The sequence below is a fragment of the Bombina bombina genome, chromosome 1 (genome assembly GCF_027579735.1).
Source record: "Bombina bombina isolate aBomBom1 chromosome 1, aBomBom1.pri, whole genome shotgun sequence".
Lineage (NCBI taxonomy): Eukaryota > Metazoa > Chordata > Amphibia > Anura > Bombinatoridae > Bombina > Bombina bombina.
In genome coordinates this window covers 553,688,090-553,709,077 of record NC_069499.1, presented here as the reverse complement: position 1 = coordinate 553,709,077, position 20,988 = coordinate 553,688,090, and the positions used below count along the sequence as shown (strand labels likewise).

General features: G+C 37.3%; 1 protein-coding gene across 2 annotated transcripts in view; it reads right to left on the bottom strand.

Annotated features, from left to right (window-relative positions):
* Window positions 1-18,513, bottom strand: part of KCTD18 (potassium channel tetramerization domain containing 18) — a 104,697-nt gene extending 86,184 nt beyond the window's left edge. The window contains exons 1-4 of one of the 2 annotated variants that reach the window (XM_053698722.1): window positions 18,495-18,513; window positions 12,179-12,354; window positions 11,306-11,517; window positions 8,252-8,445 (exon numbers count right to left, since the gene is read on the bottom strand). In XM_053698722.1, the coding sequence (XP_053554697.1) occupies window positions 8,252-8,445; window positions 11,306-11,517; window positions 12,179-12,338 (566 nt within the window). In that variant the 5' untranslated portion in view covers window positions 12,339-12,354; window positions 18,495-18,513. Of the gene's footprint in view, window positions 1-8,251; window positions 8,446-11,305; window positions 11,518-12,178; window positions 12,355-18,404; window positions 18,463-18,494 lie in introns of those variants that run through there. The other variant, XM_053698723.1, reaches the window with a different exon arrangement.
* Between the last annotated feature and the right edge of the window lie 2,475 nt (window positions 18,514-20,988).

The window sequence follows — 20,988 nt, the reverse complement described above, 5'->3', positions numbered from 1 at the left end:
GGGGGAGAGCACAAAAGAGAGGGGAGAGAGAGCTCAAAAGAGAGGGGAGAAAGAGAGCAAAAGAGAGGGGAGAAAGAGAGCAAAAGAGAGGGGAGAAAGAGAGCAAAAGAGAGGGGGAGAAAGAGAGCAAAAGAGAGTGGGAAAGAGAACAAAAGAAAGGGGAGAGAGAGAGCAAAAGAGGGGGAGAGGAGCAAAAGAGGGGGGAGAGAGGAGCAAAAGAGGGGGGGAGAGAGAGCAAGAAGAGGGGGGGAGAGAGAGCTAAAGAGGGGGGGAGAGAGAGCAAAAGAAGAGGGGGGGAGAGAGAGCAAAAGGAGGGGGGAGAGAGGAGAGAGGAGCAAAAGGGGGGGATAGAACAGCCCGAGAACAAAAGAGAGGGGGGAGAGAGAGCAATAAAAAGTGGGATAGAGAGAGCAAAACAGTGGAGAGAGACAAGCAAAAGAGAGAGAGGGGAGAGAGCAAAAAAAAGGGGGGGAGAGTAAAATAGGGGGTTAGAGAGAGCAAAAGAGAGGGGGAGAGAGACAGCAAAAGAGAGGGAGAGGAACAGTAAAGGAGAGGGGGAAAGAGAGCAAAAGAAATGGGAGAGAGAGAGCAAAAGAGGGGGGATAGAGAGAGCAAAAGAGGGGAAGAGAACAGCAAAAGAGGGGGGACAGAGCAAAAGAAAGGGTAGAGAGAGAGCAAAAGAGGCGGGATAGAGAAAGCAAAAGAGGGGGATAGAGAAAGCAAAAGAGGGGGGATAGAGAACGCAAAAGAGGGGGGATAGAGAACGCAAAAGAGGGGGGATAGAGAAAGCAAAAGAGAGGGGCTAGAGTGAGCAAAAGAGAGGGGCTAGAGAGAGCAAAAGAGAGGGGCTAGAGAGAGCAAAAGAGAGGGGATAGAGAGAGCAAAAGAGAGGGGATAGAGAGAGCAAAAGAGAGGGGAGAGAGAGCAAAAGAGAGGGGGGTGAGAGAGAGAGCAAAAGAGAGGGGGGAGAGAGAGAGCAAAAGAGAGGGCGGAGAGAGAGCAAAAGAGTAGGAGAGAGAGGACAAAAGAGATGGGGATAGAGAGAGCAAAAGAGAGGGAGAGAGACAGCATAAGAGAGGGGAGAGAGAGATCAAAAGAGAAGGGGGAGAGAGAGATCAAAAGAGAGGGGGGGAGAGAGCAAAAGAGAGGGGGGGAGAGAGCAAAAGAGAGGGGGGAGAGAGAGAGGGGGTAGAGAGAGAGGGGAGAGAGAGAGCAAAATAGAGAGAGGGGGAGTGAGAGAGCAGAAGAAAGGGGGGAGAGAGAGCAAAAGAGAGGGGGGGGAGAGAGAGCAAAAGAGAGGGGGGAGAGAGAGCAAAAGAGAGGGGGGAGAGGGAGCAAATAGAGGGGGGGGTAGAGAGAGAGCAAGGGGTGGAACCGCTGTACTGCAAAAAATGGCCCGTGTACACAGGCTTTAGGACTAGTTAACTATAAAAAGAAATATGTTACATATCAACACCAGGTTCAAATAAAAATACTCATGTGTTACTAAAAAAGACACTTTGTTTACATGATCCTTTCACCTATAAACAATCATTTATAAATAAATAGATAACTATTACAGATAAGCGCTATTTATAGGGATATGAAACCCCAAATTTTCCTTTCATGATTAGAATTAGCATTTGTAAACAACTTTCTAATTTACTTCTATTATCAATTTCTCTTTGTTCTCTTGGTATCTATTGTTGAAAACAAGGAACATGAGCTCAGGAACTGTTTCTGTAATATTCTCCTACTGTGTTACGTTTCCTACCTACCGCCAAGCCTACAAAAAACTTGCAAACACAGTTGTGCATGCGCTCACTGCCGGCATTAGGAAATATTACAGAACCGGTGTTCTGGTGCAGGTTACCGAACTTTGTAAAAGAGCGAGACCATGCACTCTCCTGTGGACCGTTTCATCACTGTTGCTCTCATTTTGCCCCTAATTACGCATGCGTGCCAGCGTCATCACATACCTGGCCGCATACGTAACGGTAAAACTATTTAGGACTTGTGAAATTCTGAAACCATTGTATAGCGCATGCGTGGGGCTTTTCTATCACAAAAGGGGGTGTTTTATTGAACAATGTTTATTCAACACTGTATGTTAATTATGGTGTAAACAGAAAATAAATGTATACTTATTTAAAATATTTTATTTATATATAACTTCAAACGCATACAAGACATTCAATGCACTTGACTTTATGTTTAGTGTAAAATACGACATGCGGTGGCGATATCCGAGTGGCGTATGTCATGCAGGGACGAAAAAACATTGTTCCATGTTTGAGGGTTTATATAAATAAATATTTTTAAATAACTATACATTTATTTCTGTTTCACACCATAATGCACATACAGTGTTGAATAAACTTCGTTCCATAAAACACCCCCATTTGTGATAGAAAAGCCCACGCATGTGCTATACAATGGTTTAGAATTTCACAAGTTTAAATAATTTACCGTGACGTATGTGATGACGCTGGCAATCATGCTATTAGGGGCAAAATGATAGCAACAGCTATGAAACGTCACAGGAAGTGACTGGTTCGCTCTTTTGAAAAGTTAGGTCCCTTCACAGAATACCGGCCCTACAATAGACTTGTAAATATACTACAGAGCACGCATGCGCTCATTGCCGCAGTCGGCAAATAAAACCTTTTTTTGCACTGTTATTTAAAATTGCACAGTGAAACTATGAACTATCAGTGTTTGCGGGACACAGTTTTCTGCCCCACTGCGGGACTGACAGCTCTGTCCCAGTGATTTGCTAGCGCAACGAGCGCATGCGTGCTCTGTAGAATATTTACAAGTCTATTGTAGACAGTAAGCGCATGCATGCACAACTCCCTTTGGCAAGTTTTGTGTAGGCGTGGCCGTAGGTAGGGAAACGTAACGCAGTAGGAGAATATTACAGAACACCGGCCTATTCTGTTGTACTATATTGCAGCAGTTTTGCAAGAATGTTATCCTTTTTCAAGAGCACTAGATGGCAGCACTATTTCCTGCCATGTAGAGCTCTAGATGGGAATGAAGCAAATTTGATAATTTTTTTAAAAAGGTATGCTCTGTCTGAATCACAAAAGAAAATTTTAGGGTTTCATATCCCTTAGAATTTAATTACTGGTTGTTAACATATATACTAAAGCACTGTAAAACCAGGGGTCAAGTCCTACAAAAAAAAGTGTGGGAACTCACCAAGACTTCCAACTTCCCTCACAATATATATATATACATATACACACACACACACACACACACACATACATACACACATACACACACACACATACACAAACACACACATACATACACAAACACACATACATACATACACATACATACGCACACACACACATACATACATACACACACATACACACATACACACACACATACACACACACACACACACACACATACACACACACGTGTATATAAAATCCAATGAAGGGTCCAATGAAGGGGTTGAATGGTCACCTTTGGGCCTAAGAATCGTCCTCTGTCACAGATTCTCACCCACTTAAGGTGCAATAGTCCTATTTCTGCTGAGGGGAGCCAAGTAACCCCAGAGAAAGCCACACAGAAATGTAAGAACCATGTATAATAAAAGAAAATATTTATAACAGGGTGATAACAGTGCAGGACCACGACTAGTTTGCATTTAGTGTATTGTAGGAAGTGTTACTTCCCCATTACTAGATGATTTTACTATCCCTCTAACCGGACTGTGTTCCAGCTCCTCCCACCAGTAGCCAGCAGTGTTTATTGAAGTGCTTCTGTCCTCTGTCCAGAGGGAAACTTAGTTCCTCCTGCAAAAATAGTGCAGGAGCTCCATTCCATGCGTTTCCGCTCGACTTGACCCCTGTGTAAAACCTGTTCAAAAGATTGCCTCTTACAAAAAAAAACTATTTCCTGAACTTAGTGTCTTATGCTCTTCCAACTGCAGCTACACCTGCAGAGTACTAACTAATTAATTAAGAGTACTAACTAATTAAGCATTGCGTAGCAAAAAAAGTTTTTTAAATCATTTTACCCTTTCCTGCCAAGACTCGTTAGTAAAAATTGAAATCACGCGATATTTTATGCAATCACGTGATTTCAATGATAGGATTGGATCAGGGGGGAGTGTCTATGACGATAGGCATGCCCCCAGCCCGCGATCTCATATAGGAAGCGGCTAAGTTTCAGGACAGCCGAACAGTTCCATGCCATCCCAATGGCGCCAAAGCCCAGCGCAGTTAGGAATGCATAATGGTGGGAAGGGGTTAACACAAATTTTGTTATCACAATTTACATGGTTTACAAATAAAAAGCAGTATGCTTTTAGGGTCATATGTAAATTAACTTGTGCTCCGAGTTAACCAATCACCATATTTAAGTATAATGGAGGTATTAAAACTAAAAAAAACATTAACAGGTGAACTTCACAGCAAAATAATCAAAATAAATAAAACACTTTCAGCTAAATTACGAGTTATGCGCGCTATAGGAAAATTAACGAACGCAAGAAAAGTTGCGTTATTTAACCCCCTATAGCGCAGCCATTACAAGTTTTTCAAAACCCGACTTGTGCGTGCGATATGGTGCTTTTACGCTCCATACCGCACAAAAAACAAGTGCTGTTTTGACGTGCTCGTGCACGCTTTCCCCATAGACATCAATGGGGAGAAAGTGTCTGAAAAAAAGTCTAAGACCTGCGATCGCGGAATAAAAAGCTCCGTAACGCAGCCCCATTGATGTCTATGGAAAAAAAAAAACTAACGTTTAAACCTAACACCCTAACATAAACCCTGAGTCTAAACTCCCCTAATCTGCCCCCCACCGACGTCGCCAGCACCTACATAATGTTATCAACCCCTAATCTGCCGTCCCCGATATCGCCGCCACCTAAAATTATTAACCCCTAATCTGCCGCTCCTGATATCGCTGCCACTATACTAAAGTTATTAACCCATATTCTCCTGCACCCCAACATCGCCTACACTATAATACATCTATTAACCTCTATTCTGCCGCTCCCCGACATCGCCGCAACTAACTAAATAAAGCTATTAACCCCTAAACCTCTGGCCTCCCACATCACTAACACTAAATAAATCTATTAACCCCTAAACTGCCAGCCCCCCACATTGCAAAAATCTAAATTAAACTATTAACTCCTACACCTACCCATAACCCTAACCCTAAAACCCCCTAACTTTAACATAATTACAATAGAGCTAAATTAAAGTTACAATTATTAACTAAATAATACTTATTTAAAACTAAATACATACTTACCTGTGAAATAAAACCTAAGCTAGCTACAATATAACTAATAGTTATATTGTAGCTAGCCTAGGTTTTATTTTTATTTCACAGGTAAGTTTGTATTTATTTTAACTAGGTAGACTAGTTAGTAAATAGTTATTAACTATTTACTAACTACCTAGTTAAAATAAATACAAACTTACCTGTCAAATAAATCCTAAGCTACCTTACACTAAAACCTAAAATTAAAAAAAACTAACATTACAAAAAAAATAAATGAAATTATCCCAAAAAATAAAAATTATTCCTATTCTAATACCCTTTAAAAAAAAAAAAAAAAAAACACCCCAAAATAAAAAAGCCTAATCTAGAATAAAACTACCAAGGGCCCTTAAAAGGGCCTTTTTTAGGGCATTGCCCTAAAGTTAACAGCTATTTTGCTACAAAAACAACCACCACCTAACAGTATACAAACCTCCACCCCCCCAGACTACCAAGGGCCCTTAAAAGGGCCTTTTGGGGGCCCTTAAAAGGGCCTTTTGTAGGGCATTGCCCTAAAGTTAACAGCTATTTTACTACAAAACAAACACCCCCTAACAGCATACAAACCCCCACCCCCACAAAATAAAAAGAAAGTAAAACCTAATCTACCCATTGCACTGAAAAGGGCATTTGTATGGGCATTGCCCTTAAAAGGGCATTTAGCTATTTTGCTGCCCAAGCCCTAATCTAAAAATAAAAACCCACCCCAAAACGAAAAAATACAAAACACAAAATAACAAACAAATTATCAAAAATAATAAAAATTATTCCTATTCTAATACTCATTTGAAGAAAAAAAAACACCCCAAAATAAAAAAACTAATCTAGAATAAACTGCCAATAGCCCTTAAAAGGGCCTTTTGTAGGGCATTGCCCTAAAGATATCAGCTTTTTTTGCTGAAATTTTTTTTACAGAACACCAACTAACATTACAAACCCTCACCCCACCCCACAAAATAAAAAAAACCTAAGCTACCCATTGCCCTGAAAAGGGCATTTGGATGGGCACTGCCCTTAAAAGGGTATTTAGCTCATTTACAAGCCCAAACCCTAATCTAAAATAAAAACCCACCCAAAAAACCCTTAACAAAAAAGCCTAACACTAACCGTCGACAATCCACTTATAGTTTTTGAAGTCCCGCTTGAACGATCTTCATCTAGGTGGCGAGAACTCTTTAAAAACTGTAAGTGGGTCTTCGGGGGTTAGTGATTAGTTTTATTAAGGTTTTTTTGGGTGTGTTTTTTTTTTAGTTTAGGCTTGTAAAAGAGCTAAATGCCCTTTTAAGGGCAATGCCCATCCAAATGCCCTTTTCAGGGCAATGGGTAGATTAGGGTTTTTTTAGAGTTAGGTTTTTTATTTTTGGGGGTTGGTTGGGTGGTGGGTTTTACTGTTGGGGGGGTCTTTGTATTTTTTTTTTTACAGGTAAAAGAGCTGTTTAACTTAGGGCAATGCCCTACAAAAGGCCCTTTTAAGGGCTATTGGTAGTTTATTGTAGGCTAGGGTTTTTTTTATTTTGGGTGGGCTTTTTTATTTTGATAGGGTTATTAGATTAGGTGTAATTCTTTTTTATTTTGGATAATTTTGTTTGTTATTTTTCGTAATTTGGTGTTTGTTATTTTTTGTAATTTAGTCTTTATTATTTTTTGTATTTAGATACTTTGTAATTTTTAGAGTAGTGTTAGGATTTTTGAATGTGTAGTTTAGTTTTATTTAATTGGTAGTTAGTTTAATAATTATATTAGTTTAATTGCTAGTTTAAACTTAGTTTTTTTAATTTGACAGGTAAATTTTAATTTAAGATAGGGAAATTGTAATTTTAATCTAAAATTAGGGGGGGCGTTAGGTTTAGGGGTTACTAGTTTAATTTAGTTTTTTGCAATGTGGGGGCTTTCGGTTTAGGGTTTAATAGTTTAATTTAGTATATTTCGTTGTGGGGGGCTTGCGGTTTAGGGGTTAATAGGTTTATTATAGTGGCGGCGGTGTAGGCCTTAATAACTTTAGTATAGTGGGGGCGATGTGAGCAGACGGCAGATTAGGGGTTAATTATATTTAAATAGTGTTTGCTATGCGGGAGGACGGCGGTTTAGGGGTTAATACGTGTGACAATGGTAGAGAGCGGCGGAATAGGGGTTAATATTTTTTTAAGTGGCGGCGATATCGGGAGCGGCAGATTAGGGGTTAATAACTTTAATATAGTATTTGTGATGCCGGAGGGCCTCGGTTTGGAGGTCAATAGGTAGTTTATGGGTGTTTAGTATACTTTGTAGCAGTTTAGTTATCTATCTATCTATCGGGTACTTGTAAAGCGCAAACTAATCACCTGTGAGGGTCAGGCGCTATGAGGGTCTCAAGTTATGAGTTTTATGTTACAGATTTGTAGCGTAAAACTCATAACTACTGCTTTTAGATGGCGTTACGGATCTTGTCATTTAAGGCTGTAACGCAGGTTTTTTAGCCTCACCGCAAAACTCGTAATGGCAGCGCTATAGAAGTCCCATGAAAAAACTTTATTTCTACGAGTGTGGTACTGACGTTGCGTTACAGGCTAAAAGGCTTGCGGTACAGCTATACCGACAAGACTTGTAATGGTGCTGTTTTAATGCTGAAAATTGCATATTTTCAGCGTTAAAAGACGAACGCACAACTCGTAATCTAGCTGACAATGAGCAAAAAATGATTTTGTTAAAGAGACTTAATATTTAACATATGGAAAAAAATAAAGATTTGTCTTTTATTCTAAAGTAATTTACCTTTTTATAGGCCTCACTTAACCCTTATCCACAGCCTGCAGTCAGTTTTAAAGTGAGCAGTACAGCCTATTAGAATCATCAATTTAATTGGCTTCTGGATTACCCCTCTCTCCACCAGTTTTTCTTTTTAATGTATTTGTTTGATTTTATATTAGGGAATGATAGTCATGCAGAAGCTGTCACGAGAAAGCCATTCAAATACAAATGAGCATTTACTCACCTTTTGTACATATTTTTTCGATGTATTCTATCTCCCAGTTGTTTCTCAAGAGCAGCTGTGCCATCTTCCTTAGTGGCATAAACACCAATAACTTTACTTTCAATACTCGAGCCACTAGTATGAAGGTAATGCAGCACCCACACGGTGGCCTTTGTACATATGAGACCATAGGAATCACAAAAATCAAGTAATACCTAAAAAGACAAATGTTCATAATTCCTATTCTACAAGCTATGAGTGGTAGTTGCAATCTGAAGAAAATGCACAAATGTAATCTGTGTATTAAAGAGACAGTAAACCTAACAAATGTTTACAACACAGTTGTATTATCGATCTCTGCATTCATAAAGTAACCTACCTGTCTGCCAAATAAACTTTTTAGTCAAATTACTGTGAAGGCTGTCAAGACCCTTCTCTACAACTATTTTTTTCCTCCAAGAAAACTTCAAGTGGACAGTACATCCAATCAGATACCGTATTGCCTGAACTGCATACACTCTACTCTTAGATGCAGTCTAGGATTATGGACTATCTGCCTCAAGTATTCTGGTAAATAAACTTCAAGGAAAGGGTTGGCAGCTTGCCCAGTAATGTGGCTCCAAAGTGACATTGATAAATGGGTAAGGCACAGCTTTTTGTAGGCATCTAAGGAGCAGTAATACAGCCACTCTGAAATGTTGTAGATGTACTGTCCCTTTGATTTTCATTTAGTTTTTCTTTCTTAAAGGGACACTCAAGTCAAAATTAAACTTTAATTATTCAGATAGAGCATGCAATTTTAAACAATATTCCAATTTACTTACATTAACAAAATGTGCACAGTCTTTTTAAATTTAAATTTTTTGAGTCACACAGTGCAGAATTGTATAACATTATTTAAGCGGTAACTTAAAAAATGTAAAAGTATTTTCAGATTTTGCAGTGAACGTTGGACTCCGCTCCAGGATCTACTAGACCAGAGCGGGAGCGAGCTACATTTATTCCAATAGAGCGACCGGGCATGCTGTGACTAGCCAGCAAGCCCGCGAAGCGCTTTGAATATCCAGGACCCGCTCAGTAGAACCTGGAGCGGAGTCCAACGTTCACTGCAAAATCTGAAATACTTTTACAATTTTGAAGTTACCGCTTTAATAATGTTATATAATTCTGCACTGTGTGCAGAATTATATAACATTATTCTGAACCTTTACTGTCCCTTTAAGTTCTATTTATTTAGTAGAGGTACAAGATATTCTAGTGAATTAAAATAATTGTCTCCATGTTTGCATATCTAGTTCTGTGCTTAGTTCTGAGGAGGGGAGCCGTGTGGTCAGATCTAATGTAAGGATTGTTTTCGCTATTGTTAGGGTGTACCTTATTCTACCTTCTGCTAAGCATAACATCTCAAATGGTGTTGGTTGTCTAGTCCAGGCCTGTTTGTGTTCAGAGGTGTTTAACAAATGTTGAAGCTGCCTATACTTAAACCAGTTAGTGAATGCTCCATTAAGTAGATCTGTTATTTCGTTTCTAGGTTTCAGCATTGGCCCATTGAGTAATTTGCAAATGGGAACTGTATATCCCAATTCCTGGGTACTTGATCTATTGTAGCTATATTCTATGCCACCTAAGAATTCCGCATTAGGGGAGATTGGGGAAAGGGGAGATTTAGCTGTAGTGATATGTGGGGAGAACGATTGGATCCTGTCCCAGACAGAGAACACACTTATGTTTAGGGGGTAGAGGGGTATTTCGCTTGGTCTATTAGATTTGGGAATCCAACAAAGAGCCCCAACATTAGGGGTTTTGAGGATATGAGAGTCTATTACTAACCATGCTTTAGTTTGTGCATTTCTATGCCAATCTAGGACCCTTTGTGGGCAAATCGATTTATAATAAATTTCTAGGTTAGGGAGGCCTATGCCTCCGTTTCTTTGGGACCTATATAATATGCTTTTATTAATCCTTGGCTTTATGGAGCCCCATATGTATTTATTTAAAAGTGACTGCCATTTCTTAATGTATGAGGGTGGTACGGGTATAGGGATCGCTTGAAGGACATATAAATTCTTGGGAGAGTAGTCATTTTTAGTGTTTTAACTCTAACCCAACACGAAAAAGGGTGTTTGGACCATTTCTGTAAGTCATTTTGAATGTTCGCAAATAAGGAGATATAATTGAGGGTGAAAAGTTGTTTATGATTAGGAGTGAGGAAAATGCCCAGATATTTAAGTTCCTTTGTTTGTAGTCTATGGGGATTTACCTCCAATAGGGTTTTTAATTAATATTTAAAATTTCGGATTTGGAGTAATTAATGGAGAAAAATGAGGAATCACTATACAAATCAAATTCTTCTGTCACCACCAAGAGGGAAGTGTGTGGAGATGGAAGTGACAGGAGGATATCATACGCATATAAAGAGATCTTAAAGGGACACTCAGGATAAATTACATTTTCATGATTCAGATACAGCATGTAATTTTAAACAACTTTCCAATTTACTTCCATTAAAAAAAATGTGCACAGTCTTTTATATTTACACTTTTTGAGTCACCAGCTCCTACTGAGCATGTGCAAGAATTCACAGACTATACGTATATGCATTTGTGATTGGCTGATTGCTATCACATGGTACAAGGGGAGTGGAAATATACATAACTTTGAAATTTGTTATAAAAAAATCTACTACTCATTTGAAGTTCAGACTAAGTGCTATTGCATTGTCTTGTTATCTTGCATTTCTTGATTATGCAAATCTAATGTGTTGACTGGTCCTTTAAGGTCTTCTTATAGCAGTTTTAAGTCTCTTTAAGAAAGGTTTGTTAAAAACGGCAAATTGCAGTCGTGTGACTGCTGCCGCTGATTAGCTCACTGGCCATGTCACTTGGGACCAGCAGTTCTCTGTGGCCCTCCAGCAGTACTTTAACTATGTATGTAAGCCATTTGTGGGTGTTAAACACATTGAGTTACAGGGTTGATAGTGCTAAAATGACATGCTCTAACGAACAAGTATGTTATTTGGATGTCCCTTGAAGAATATTGCAGCAGAACTAGAGCAAAAATAAAAATTCCCTTTACCCTTTTGAGCTCCAGATTGGATCTTAAACAGCAAGTCTCCATTTCATTAGCCATGTGATCTGTCAGACTGTAAGGATAAGGAATTCCAAAATAATCTGCCTCTTCTTGCAGAGCAATTCGGGTTTGCTCATCTTCAGGAATCTGTACTTCTCCATGAAGATAATCCAAAAGATATTTAAAAATCTCCCCATTCCTATCAATAAGACAACAACCTGTAATTATAAAATAATAAGGAGAGTATGGAGTAAGTATTGCACTTTGCAAACTTGCCTTTTTCTTTTTGTAGTATGACCATCTGATTCACTTTACTATACAGTTATTTCATTATTAGCGGTTTTATTTTTCACATTTTTGTTTATTAACGCAATATATGTTAAATTATTCAGTACATAAATAGGGAGCAAATAATGTTTGTACAGTGCATGTATAATGTTTAGTAAGCATTTCAAGTATGTTTACATAGTTCATGCACTTAGTATAGACTTCTGCATATATATAACAGAGCAAGTATGATTTGCTACATTTATTTAGGGCACAATATCTAAGCATATGTTGGTGTTTGACATCACATTAAACTAAAATTATATTATCACATTTTAGTTAAAATTACAAAATTACATACAAAATGAGTTACTGTTAATTAACTTATGTTTAACTACATACGCAAACTTACAATTACAATAGCTTTAGCGGCTCTACCACAGACACAAAACAATTGGGGGGAAAATTGTATAACTACATAGATCTGTTGGAAGCATTAGTGAATCTTGACATATGATAGATAAGGGTATATAGGAGTTTGGTTTTGTTTTTTAAATTACTAGAAAAACCATCTAAACTATTTAAACTATTACAATATAAAATAAACCTTACCAGTTTCATCAAGTTTTAAAGGAAAACGACCACTGAACATAGACGCCAGCATAGAATCTTTGAACCGGCAAAGAGATTCACGTCTGGCAGTAAACAGACACCCACCCACATTCAGACGAAGAATATCTGATACTTCTTTGCATAAAGTTCCCTCTTCCATCACAAGTGCCTAGATACTTAATAAAAAAACATTACTGTGAACAAAAAATAAACTTAAATGAGTTGAATTCTATGATAAAAGGGTCTACACTTCCCAATAGCTCTTTAACAATTAAAAATATTCTACTTCACTAAATATTGAAATAATAGCACTCTTGTTTCTAGTACCAGATTAAGATTATTGGAACAGGATATGGGGTACATGCATTTTGGAAGATTCCACATGGGATAGTTTGTGATTGGCTGTAACACCCTGTGGAGGAGTTCCTAGTCCAGGCAATTAAATGCCAGGTGTAGGCGATGCTAGTCCAGGCAATTACAGGCACGGTGGAGGCGTTGCTAGTTCAAGCCATTACACACACGGTGGAGGAGTTGCTATTCCAGGCAATTATATGCCTGGTGGAGTCGTTGCTAGTCCAGGCAATTACACGCCTAGTGGAGGCATTGCTAGTCCAGGCAATTACACGCCTGGTGGAGGCGTTGCTAGTCCAGGCAGTTACATGACTGGTGGAGGCGTTTCTAGTCCAGGCAATTACACGCCTGCTGGAGCTGTTGTTAGTCCAGGCAATTATAATGGAGGCGTTTTTGGTAAGAGATTGAGGCATATGAGTGAGTAGTAACACAAGGCCAAAGTAGTTGGCTGCACTATGGTTCCAAAGAGCAAGCAGCTACTCAAACATGGGTGTTACAGACTTGGGTGATACGTACAGTACATACAAGTTTTTTTTTCTCCCACAGCCCAGGGCAACAACATTACATACCCTCATAACACAAATTCTTTGTTGGTGTTAAAATGTCTAACATACAAAACATTAACAGTCATCAATCAATACGTGTAGTATTGAGAAAATTCTTTCTCGTCATTAAAACCTCCTGTCACATTTTAGTGCAAACAAAAGCCTTGAGTTAAACAATTTATTTTTTGACTAATAGTAAAATAAGTGTTCCCCGGTGGCAATAGTTTATACTACTGAATGTTTATGAATGTTACATTTGATTCAAGATTAAACATGCACAATAGAGGAATAAAATATTCAAATGTTAAGCACCATAGTTATGTGAAGCAGCGCTTAATGTTACATTTATATAGGATCAGGTTCTTAAAATTGAATGTTGCATGCAAAGTAAGTTTCTGAGCAGGAACGCCTCCACAGGGTGTGTAATAGCCTGAACTAGCAACGCCTCCACCGGGCAATACAGCCAATCACATACTATCCTATGTGGGATTTGCAAAAATGCAGGGTAAATTGATTTAATATATTTATGCAATTTAATTTTTAGTCTTTGGTAAATTCTATTCCTCTGAAAGTGGCGATTCTGTTAATTAAACAAATGTAGAGATTGTACAGAGCTCATTATAAAGGCCATGCAACTATCCTACAATGGTAAAAGAACACACACACAAAAAATACATATGGTTACAAAAGCTTTTCATTTTATCAGTGAATAAATTGTATGTTGCCTATAACCAGTTATCACTGCCAAGCTGATTATATCCATCTGGTTATAAACAAGTAATAAATGTGATGAAAAAAGGATATGGTGAATCAGAAAGCATGCAAACATCCAATTTTCAATATCTCAAAGAAAAAAGAAACATAATATAGTGTAATATTGCAACAAATTTTAGAGTGATATTATTGTGTCAATTATGTACTCACATAACCTTGAGCTATCTTAAAGGAATAGTCTAGTCAAAATTAAACTTTAATGATTCAAATAGAGCACGCAATTTTAAGCAACTTTCTAATTTACTCATATTATCAATTTTTCTTCGTTCTCTTAGTATCTTTATTTGAAAAGCAAGAATGTTCGCATAGGAGCCGGCCCATTTTTTATTCAGTACCTGGGTAGCACTTTCTGATTGGTGTCTAAATGTAGCCACCAATCAGTAACCGCTACCCAGGTGCTGAACCAAAAATGGTCCAGCTTCTAAGCTTACATTCAACTAAAGATACCAAGAGAACGAAGAAATTTTGATAATAGGAGTAAATTAGAAAGTTGCTAAAAATCAAATGCTCTATCTAAATCATGACATTTTAATTTTGAGTAAACTATTCCTTTAAGATCAAGTATTGCACAGTCCTGAAACACAAGGCTGTCAGAGGCTCAGCTCTCGTCCGTATTTAGTGGGTTAATTCTCTTGGGATGTGTCAACGTGTCTCAAAAAATAGAAAAATAAGACATAGTGTATAATGAATTAAACAAGACTTTGTCAACACAGTTTTCAGGAGATATTATTGAGCCACCAATATAACAGCAGACCTAATATCAGTTATCAGGTAAAGCCAATTCTGTAATTGAATCTGGAACCGCTTTTTTAAAAAGGCTCTATTTATTTGAAATATTAAAACATAATAAAACCACAAAATATATGTCAGGATCGTGAGTCACTTAAGGTTATAGTGTAAAGTTGACACACAAAAATTTGTATCCACAGTAGCGGATTGTTGTACAAACAAAGTATCTGTTTTGCTACCAATCTCTACGAGGAGAGCGCCCTTCACTGTGACATCACTAAACCCATATGTTCCCGCCGTACGTTTCGCCACGCACACATGTGTCTTTTTCAAGGGAGTCCCGAGTTGGAGACTGAGGATACAAATCTTTTTGTGTCAACTTTACACTATAACCCTAAGTGACTGACGATCTTGACACATATTTTGTTTTATTATGTTTTAATATTTTAAATAAATAGAGCCTTTTTTAAGAAGCAGTTCTAGATTCAATCACAGAAGTGGTTTTACCCGATATCAAGTCTGCTGTTATATTGGGGGCTATTACTGGGGAATAATAGCTCCTGAAAAGTGTGAGTACGTGTTCACAAAGTCTTGTTTAATTCATTATACACAGTATTACACTATGTCTTATTTTTCTATTGCTTGAGACACGTTGACACATCCCAGAATTAACCCACTAAATAACTGGGAAAGCTGAACCTGACAGGACTGTGCAATACTTGAGATTATAGGGATTCTAACCCCAAATTATTTATTTCATGATTCAGATAGAGCATGAGATTTTAAGCAACTTTCCAATTTACTCCTATTATCAATTTTTCTTTGTTCACTAGGTATCTTTATTTGAAAAAGCATGAATAAAAGCTTAGGAGCTAACCCATTTTTTATTCACCACCCTGGATAGCGCTTGCTTATTGGTGGCTACATTTATACACCAATCAGCAGGTGGTACCCAGGTTCTGAAGTAAAATGTGCCGGCTCCTAAGCTTTAATCTCTACTTTTTAATTAATTAAAGATACAAAGAGAACAAAGAAAAATTGATAATAGTGGTAAATTAGAAAGTTGCTTATGCTCTATCCGAATCATGAAAGAAAACATGAGTTAAGTATCCCTTTAAGATAGCTCAAGGTTATGTGAGTACAAAATTGACACAATAATATCACTCTAAAATTTGTTGCAATATGTTTCTTTTTTCTTTGAGATACTGAACGTTGGATAATCGCACACATTCTGATACACCATATTCTTTTTTACATCGCATTTATTACTTGATTATATTCATCTATCAGCTGTTTTTTATTTTATTTAAAAAAGTTTTACAATGAACATAAAGCCTAAATAATCATTGTGAAACTTCCAGTATTAGCATTAAAGGGCCATAATACCCAAATGTTTAAACACTTGAAAGTGATGCAGCATAGCTGTAAAACGATGATTAGAAAATATCACTTGAACATCTCTATGTAAAAAAGAAAGATATTTTACCTCAAAAGTTCCTCAGTAGCCACCTCCCATTGTAAAGGATTTCTAAGCAGCATTTTAGTGTGTTTGTCCTGGGACATCTGAAGGGACTAGCATCGTGCACTCTCATATTATTTCACCAATCAGGTAAAGGAAGCTTACTATAAAATCTCATGAGAGTTAAGTCAAATCTCATGAGATCACAGTAAGAGTTCATGACCTCAGCACTGCTGATGCTGATTGGCTGCTGTTCATTTCTTCATTTTTTAAATTTTTTTTTACCTGCAGCTGAGAGCAGCTGAGTATAACTTTTTACACAGAACTTACTCTGCTGAGCTGAGGAAATTGTGAGGTAAAATATCTTCCTTTTTTACATAGAGATGCTCAGGTGATATTTTCCTGTCAGCTTTTTACAGTTATACTGCATCAGTTTCAAGTGATTTAGCATATGAGTATTATGTCCCTTTAATATATATTTCCAAGCATGATTGGTGGAGTCTGACAAATGTGATTTCCTGAATTTCAAATAGAAAATATTTAAAATCATCAAAAACAGTTATTTTGGACACATAAAAACATGACAAGTTGTATGCCAATTTTAATATTTTTGTATCCGCCAATCATAATGCATCTCAATTTTTACCTGGTTTCCGTTTGTGTAACTTATTCTGGCAATCTCTATGATGTCTCAGTAATCGCTTGGCTTAACACAACTTTTGCAATTTTTTTTCCAACTTAGGTATTTATTTTTCTACTGTTGTGAACTAAAGTACTTGGCAGCATCAACAAACATTGGGAATAATCTCTCAACATATGCGGCTTCTTTAAGGTAAAGTTTGCTACTGCAAGATCTTTGCAAAACTAAAAACAAACAGAGAATGGGCTTCCCAGTGTGTGAAAAAAATGGTTAAACATATGTGTTTTCCTTTATATTTTTTTTGTAGTGAGACCTATTGATTAGAAAGAATGCACCCAACTGTAGATGAAATTGAGACCACAATGTGGCCTTTATTTAGGCAAATTTCTAACCATTTATTTTTTTAATCATGGAGAGATTTGGCAACAGTTTCATAAGGACAGCTTGCCCACATGCTACTTATGCGCCGTCTAGGTTTGCATGATATCCTATAGTACTCCTCTGCCTCATACTCAGCACCCATGTGCAACTAAACCATCTGGTAGGATCCAATGTATTTGTGAATCTGTTCTATATGTAGTTCTTGTGGCATTTGTACAAGAAATTCAATATGTATTTTTAAAGCAATGCTCATCTGAATTAGTGTTATATTTTTTATTAATTTAATTTCTACGTTAAGGGCTTTGGATGTAAAATAAAACACGTGGGAACAGTTTAGGTAGTTATATATTGGACACCTTGAAACCCTAAATAAGATCAAAACTCATCATTAAAGTAGCTTCCTACTATGTATGCTTGTTGACTGCTCAAATATAGTTTGATTACCTGCAGTAAACAAGGTAGTATTTGTGTTGTTATTTTATTAAAATCAGTGGAGGCTTTTTGGTTACTGATGCATGCTTTGAGGGTTCTATAACGTCCCAGCAACTAAAGGCATTCCTTTTTAAAGGGACACTAAACCCAAAATATTTCTTTCATGATTCAGGTAGATAATAAAATTTTAAACAACATTTCAATTTACTTCTATTATCTAATTTGCTTCATTCCTTAGATATCCTTTGCTGAAGAAATAGCAATGCACATGGGTGAGCCAATCAAACGAGGGCGAGGCATCTATGTTCAGCCACCAATCAGCAGCTACTAAGCCTATCTAGATATGCTTTTCAGCAAAGGATATCAAGAGAATGAAGCAAAATAGATAATAGAAGTAAATTAGAAAGTTGTTTAAAATTGCATGCTCTTTCTAAATCATGAAAAAAAAATTGTGTTTCATGTCCCTTTAAGACACAATTTTCTGGATTTGGGCCATATTGGATCATGGTACTTGGAGTTTCAGGGAGATTGCATTCCATTTGCTGGCATCAGGAAACCACTATTACAATCAGGGAGACTCCCTGGACTTCAGGGTGAGCTGGGATGTCTGTAATAAAATACTCTCATAACCTACGCCTAATTTCGTTTTTTTCAGTACCGGACAATAATCAGTAGCAATATATTAAAAAGACAAATACGTATTTGAGTGCAATGACAAGGCATACTAACGTACTATTTTATTCACAGAAAGCCCAATACGTAATAGCCCCTCTGTCTGTTATTCTGCCATACTCTATATAGAGTCTCTATGCCACGTACTACACAATCAACAGGGTTAACTTAAATAGTAACTACGTTTTATGTACAGTGAATCAAGGAGCAATGTAATATACAAGAAGCGTTATAGGCAAATACCTAGTGACAGAGTGAAATCATATAAAACGATAATACTCGCTTTTGCATTAACTGAAACACAACAATCAGAAGGTTTCATACTGTACTTACTTCCGCTTCCGGCCAAGACCCCGCCTTCTCTCGCTTTCAATTAGTCGACTTCCCCAATTCCTTATTGATACTGAGTAGCGTGACTACTATTGAGAATAATCTGGCTGAGCATTGAATAAGTAAACAATTGTAACGTGGCTTTATAAATTGTCTACTTTCCATAAGATGCTATTTTGCAATAAATGCGGGTTTGTAGTTATTATGTCTATATACAGTGCCAAAAGTATGGACTCATTACTTTGGGATTTAAAATACTATCTGCCCTACACTCATTAAAGTTAGCGGCCCGGCGGTACACAATGTGACAATTTAATTGTAACACAAAATTATTGTAGGACGCATATGAAGAAGTTAACGTTACAAATACATTTTGTATAAAAGAAAAATTACTTAAAGATTTTAAATGCTACCTGGAGTCCTAGGACAAAAAGAACAAAAAGTTTTACTCAGCATGTAATTGTAATTTAAAAAATAAATAAATAATAATAATAGAAACAATAAATGAAAAATGTACTACATTTTGAGACATTATCTTTTAGAAGCAGTAGAAAAAAAAAGTGACCCTTTAATACACTGCAAACACCTTACTTCTCATGAATATTTGCATATGTATTAAAGGTGGTTAAAACCAAAGGATATGCAGCTGCAAGTGTTCTTAAACCGCTGTGCCATTTCCACCCCTTTGCTGAGCGGTTCTGTTTTTATTCATATAGATATTGATATTAAAAGGGCCATTTTTTAATTTGTTAGATGTCATTTTAAGCCTAGTCACCCTGTGAAGTAATGCTCTGGACGCACAGAACACTGCTGGTCTGGTGCAGAAACTGCTAGTGAACCAATCAGCAATGCTATTCACAAGACCCAGCTGTGTAACTAGCGCCACTGATTGGGTCAGAAAGAAACAGTTTCGGCTTGGGACCAGCAGTTCTCTGCAGGTCCTGAACTGTACTACTACTATGTGTTTATCTACAATGCTATTGTACTTACCTGAATGATGACTGGTTTAATTTTTTTGCCTGTATCAACAATGCACAGAAAAATTCCACTACTCTTACTCCTTTTTATTGTAATTAAGGCTACCATCCAGCCGTTTTGCCTACTCTTCGTGCCTCATCTTCAATGCCTGAAGTTTTAGAATTTATTTAAAGGTTCAGAAATATTCACACTCTTGTTCATACGACAATGAAAATGTCCCAAGAGAAAACCAAACAATTTGCTGACTGTAGATGACAACCTACTTTAGTCTACAGTGTAGGAGATAAAGTGTTGCTGTCTACAATTTTTTTTGATTATTATAGTGTGGTGACTAAATAATCTTGATTTTACTAAAGACAGGAGGCGAATATTTTGATCAAAATTAAACAAGTTAGATTTCAATAATAAAAAAAAAAGTTAGACAGGTTCTATACAAAAATCAAGTCTATTTGGGAATATTTCTAATGATAAATAAGGCCCATATTATATAATACTAAAGGAGAGATTTATCATTAATCCGCTGAAAATTGACGTTGAAATACTACAGTTTTTATGATAAATATGGGCGCACATGTGCGTCTCTCCAAAGGCGAGCTGCGGACAACTGATAGGACTACTGAAAGTCGTATTTCAAGAATAAATTATAAATGGATCCCTCTGTAGCATACGTTATAACAGGGAGAGAATCTAAAGGGATTACTCAGTAATGTTATCCCTACTGCTGTGATTTAAATCTGAAAAGGGAAAACAAATATTATTTTTTTATTTGCCATAATAAATAATCACTCTTGTACCTGTCTAAATACAGGTTGTACTAGAAACAACTTGATATGGTTTTGAATACCTAAAATATTTTGCATTCAGGTCTACTGGCTGAGAGTAGGAGCTATACTCCTTAAATATTGACTATAGCCAATCAAATGAACATCCTTCCTTAGAGGACCACTTTCTATTACTTAAAGATTTATATTTTTTTGTAACTGTTTAACTCTCTGTCTTGTTTACTCTATGAATAGATTGTAATGTGAAATTTACTATATTTTCAAGTCTTCCTTATAGAGATTAAGATCTCAGAATTACTGTTATACACTGACTTGTATGATAAACCTTCTGATACCACAGTGCAGTCTATGGGGCCTATCTATCAAGCTCCGAATGGAGCTTGAGGCCCCGTGTTTCTGGCGAGAAACAGCAGTTATAAAGACTGCTGCTCCATAACCCTGTCCGCCTGCTCTGAGCAGGCGGACAGACATCGCCGGAATTCAACCCGATCGAGTACGATCTGGTTGATTGACAACACCCCTGCTGGTGGCTGATTGGCCGCGAGTCTGCAGGGACAGTGTTGCACCAGCAGCTCACAAGAGCTGCTGCTGGTGCAATGCTGAATACAGAGCGTATTGCTTTCCGCATTCAGCGATGTCTGTCGGACCTGATCCGCACTGGCCTCTATTAATCTACTGCTCCTATTTAATCTAGATTCATTTATTACAATACTGGAACCATAACTGCTCATAGGTCT